The sequence below is a fragment of the Entamoeba invadens genome (assembly GCF_000330505.1).
Source record: "Entamoeba invadens IP1 unplaced genomic scaffold scaff_1105074724991, whole genome shotgun sequence".
NCBI lineage: Eukaryota > Evosea > Mastigamoebida > Endamoebidae > Entamoeba > Entamoeba invadens.
This window is the reverse complement of record NW_004440335.1, coordinates 40,626-45,900: the sequence shown is the minus strand read 5'-3', so window position 1 is coordinate 45,900 and position 5,275 is coordinate 40,626. Positions and strand designations below refer to the sequence as shown.

The following is a 5,275-nucleotide window of genomic DNA, read 5'->3' as shown; positions in this document are numbered from 1 at the left end:
ATCAGAAACACAAGTCGCACAATTGAAATCGAATGTTTGGCAACTTTCACACTTAAACGGATCTGATGTTGTTGGAACATACGATTCGTTACACCCAGTACAATGTCCATTTGTCGTGTCACACTTTCCTCCACATGTGGCATCACAATATTTACATCTGAAATCGCCAGCGGTTTGTGGGTAACTACCAGCAACACATTTGACACACTTTCTTACAAATAATGGTGAACACGTCACACACCTTGAATCAAAAGCAGTGCAATCAACGCAAACATTTGAAATTGGACTTGTGATGACTTTATTTTCAGTGCATTTGTCACAATTGCCATTTGACGTGTTACACGTGTTTGGTGCACACGATGCTTCACATGGTATGCATTTCCCCTCTGCATTTGGATAATACCCCGTGTTGCATGTGGTACAAGTTCTCTCATAATTGGAGTTGCATGTGACACAGTCGCTATCAAAATCAGAGCATTTTTGGCACTTCAGATTGTTTGTTTCATACAAAACATAGTTGTTTTGGCACCCTGTGCAATGACCGTCCGTTGGATCACAATTCCCTCCACACGTCGAGTCACACAAACCACATTTCATTTCTCCACTTGTTAACACGGGATAATACGTGTCGTTGCATTGAATGCAATTTCGTGTTTGGTTTTGAGCGCAGAATTTACAATTGGAATCAAATGAATCACAGCTTTCACAACCACCTGATGTTAAACTTGTTACATAATTATTCAAACAATTGGTGCATGCTCCTGTTCGTCCATTACATTGATCACATTCACTACTACATGGTATACACTTTTTGGTTGTACTATCAACATAGTGTCTGTTTGTACACGTGTTGCAACCTCTATTGAAAGACGAGTCGCAGATAAAGCAATTTGGATCAAATGCAGTACAAGCAACACAAATGCTTTGGTTTGTATCACCAAAGACCATGTTGTTCTGACATCCAGTGCAAAATCCAGTAGAGCTGTCACACTGATTGTTGCACGTGTCGTCACACTTCTTACATTTGTTTTCAAACACAAAATATCCAGAAACACATGTCACACATTTTCTTGTAAAGTCTGGCGAACAAGTTTGACAATTTGCATCAAAAGACACGCAACTCTCACATTGTAAACTGTTTGTGACAGACAACACATAATTGGTGACACACCCAGTGCAATGACCATTTTTACCATCGCACTGATTTCCACAGGTTGAATCACAATTGGCGCAATTAACACCATCTTTGGGGTATTTGCCGCCTCGACACGTCACACACTTTCTTGAGAAATCTGACGCACACACATCACAATATTGATCGAAAACACTACAATTATCGCATTTGTATGATAGCGGCGATGTGACAACGTAATTTGTAAAACATGTGGTGCAAGTTCCATACATTGTATCACAATTGTTGTCACAAGTAGCATCACAACCGACACAAACCCCATCAACAGAAGGCTTGAAATGGTCATTGCACTCGTTGCAGTATCGCTCAAATAATGTTGTGCATGTTTTGCAATTCTTATCAAAATCTGCACATGGAACACACGCCGTGTTATTCACAGTTGAAGGCACAAAGTTTGTTTGACACGCCGAACATTTTCCCGTTGTGGAACTACAAGTGGTGCACCCGTAGTCACATGGTACACACTGCCCTTGTTTTGGGTAATAATTACTCTCACAAATGGTACAACTTCGTTGTTTGTCTGACGAACATGTATTGCAATTCGCATCAAATGTTTTGCAGGGAACACACACTTTCGATTTTGGATTCTCAAAAACATAATTTGAAACACAACTTGTGCATATTCCTGTTGATGGATCACAGTTGTTATTACACGTCCAACTGCAGTTTTTACACACTCCAGTTATCTCATCGGGATATTTGGACGATTTGCATACCGAACACTGTCGTTCTCCTGCTGCACAAGTGGTGCAATTTTCATCAAAAGTTGAGCACTGCTCACATTTGGAAGGATCGAGTAATGTCGGTACATAATTTGAAGCACAACCAGTGCAAACTCCAGTCACACCATTACAACTCCCTCCACATGATGAATCACACACAACACATCTTCCATTGACTGGATGATAATTGGTGTTGCACTCAATACATTTTCTTGTGAAATCAGTTGCACACGTTTTGCATTTTGAATCAAAATCTGAACATCTCTGGCATGTTTTAGAAGTTGGAGATGTCACAACATAGTTTTGAACACATTTTGTACACAACCCGTCATTTGTATTACATGTGTTTGTTTGACAAGTTGTATCACATGAAATACACTGTCCTGTTGTACCTGGATAATACCCCGCCATACATGTCACACAACTTCTATTTCCACCATTTTGACACGTTTCACATTTGTTATCAAATGATTTACAAAACACACACACTCTTGATGGGGAGTCTTCAAACACGTTTTCTGATGCACACAACGTGCAAATACTAGTTGCTGAATTACACCTTGTGCAATTTGTCGCACATGAAACACACTTTCCACTGTTGTTTGGATAAAACCCCGTGTTGCAAATTAAACATTTGCGACTGAAGTTACTTGCACATAAACCGCAATTTGAATCAAACTCACTGCACTTTTGGCACACTCCCGAAGGTGGAATAATAAAAACATACTTTGATGCACACGAAGTACAATATCCAGTATTCCCATCACATTTGTAATCACAAGACGCATCACATTTTGAACACTTTTTGTTATCAGAAATATAATAAGTGCTTTTACACAAAGTGCAACTTCGTGTTCCATCAGTGGCACAAGTCTGACAATTGGTATCAAAAGAAGAACACAACTCACACGTTAGAGATGGTTGATTGAGTTGTGGGACATATCCACTCACACACGTTGTGCAATATCCAGTTGACGAGTTGCATCTATTTGCACAACTTGAGTGACACTGTTGGCACGTATATGGTGATGTCTGAAGTGGATAAAATCCCGTTGAACATGTTTGGCATTGTCTGAGCGTTTGTGAACACGAAATACAATTGGGGAAAGCAGTTGAGCAACTGTCACAAATTTGGTTGTCTGAAACAGGTTTTGTAAATCCACTTGCACACACGGAACACTTCCCAGTTGTTTGAGAACACATACTACATGACAAATCACAATTAATACATTGTTTATTGGTATTTGGGTACATTCCAGAGACACACTGATAACACTGCCTGTTCGGTTCAAGGCAAGTTTCACAATTACTGTCGTAACTATTGCACAATTCACACTTTGTGCTTTCTGTGGTTTTCAAAACGTATCCAGAAGCACACGTGGTGCATATCCCCGTTCCCCAATTGCAGTTGCCACATGTTGAATCACATATTGTGCAAATTTGACTGTTGTTATTATAGAAATGATCAAAACAATTATTACATTTAGTTTTGCCACTTTGTCCAGAATTACAACTTTTGCATCCAGCACCACACGATAAACATCCATTATTAACCAAATAATAACCACCATCACAACTTGAACATTTTAAATTCCCATTATAATCTTGGTTACAATAGGCACAATTAGAAGAACACTTCTTGCATATTTTATAATATCCTTCTTCTTTGAGGTAATACCCATTGCTACATGAATAACACGTTTTGTAATGATTTTGACTGCAACTTGTGCACCCCTCCATATATCCACATGGAACACAATTGTAATAATATGGAAAATATCCCGGGTTACATTGACTGCACCAATATTGATTTTGATAAATTGCACAATTTGTTGCTTTTGGATAACACTTTCCATCATAAAGTAAATAATTTTGTTTACACGAAATACAATAATTTGTGTCACTATAAGTTTGACAATTTGTCGAAATACATTGACCGTTTTTGTTCCATGAAGAAAGTCCACTATCTCCACAAATTGGAAGACAGTTAGTGTTATTTTGAAGAAAACATTTTACAATAGAACCACCATCACAACTTGAAACTTGATAACCATCTTCACAACGATAACAATCGTTTCCGTTGTAACTAACACACTCTAAACAGTTTTTTTGTAATGTTGAACCACATGTGATATCTTTTTTATTGGAACTTGTTTTGAGATAACTGTATTGTCTCACCCAATTTGAATTGATTTCAAAAGTCGAATTGTTTACATTATCAAAAACCTGTTTTGTGTTTAGAAATGTGACTTTGGTGTTGTTAAGGGTAAAAATAAGTTCACTAATACTATCATCATATATAATTTGCATTTCTTTTAGTTTTAAACATTTAATTGTGATTTCATCATATTGAAAGTTGTTCAATAACACGACACCATGATTATCAACAACTTTGTGTTTGGTATTGTTGGTATCACAATCACATTGAATTTTATTACCCACTATACACCAACGAGATGTTGTAAGTGTTAGTAATAACGACGGTATCAATATAAACATAAAGACTTGTTGTATTATTTGAGTTTAAAAAATTGAATATAAAAAACAAATGTATTTATATACTTTTTTTTGAAAAATAATAAAAGGAAGTTTTATTGTTTTTTAATTATTTCAACAAAAACACTGATAATTATGTAATGAATTTAATAAATAAAATAACAAAAATATAATACAAAAACAATTAACAAATAGCATAAACATTTTAAAAGAAATGTAACAATGTAACAAATGTCTTATTTTTTGATTATTATAGTATCATTAATTATTTTCAAATTATCAATTTAAAAACATAGATACACAATTGGATTAAAACTATGTTTATATTTATTAATTAATTTAATATAGTAATATATAAAAATTGGAATTTTTCTTGGTGTTATTAAAAAACAACAAATAAAAATTAACATTAAAAAATAATATTATATACAAATCAAGTTGTTTAATTTATTATCATTCTCCATTGGACTATTTAGAAACAGAGAAATTGTAATTAATGTCGTGAGCAATATTAATTTGCATCACAACAATTTGGAAACAGTTTAATAGTCAAACTAATTATTATCATTTTCAATAAAGTAGACAACAAACATTTCTTAGCCAAATTCTTATTTTTTTAATTTTTTAGATCAATTTATGTTGAAGCTCTTATATCAAAGATAGCTATTACATATCTTATTATAAATCAATTACAACACAGAATCATATTTTAGTTGAGCAAACAAATATTTATATTAAAATAATGATAATATAAATTAATATAGTCTGTAATTATTTGGTATAGTTATAACATAATAATCGATTTGTAAAAAAAAATAAGACAATCCCACTGTAATTGATGGTACTAAATCAGTTTAATGTCATT

The 5,275-nt window shown here is 34.4% G+C and overlaps 1 protein-coding gene across 1 annotated transcript; it reads right to left on the bottom strand.

Annotated features, from left to right (window-relative positions):
* Positions 1-44: 44 nt before the first annotated feature.
* Positions 45-4,614, bottom strand: EIN_201330 (A2L zinc ribbon domain containing protein; the record flags this gene model as incomplete). Its single annotated transcript, XM_004256351.1, has 2 exons — positions 45-4,418; positions 4,593-4,614. Coding segments are annotated over 2 exons (4,396 nt in total), but the record flags the coding sequence as incomplete, so codon positions are not given.
* Between the last annotated feature and the right edge of the window lie 661 nt (positions 4,615-5,275).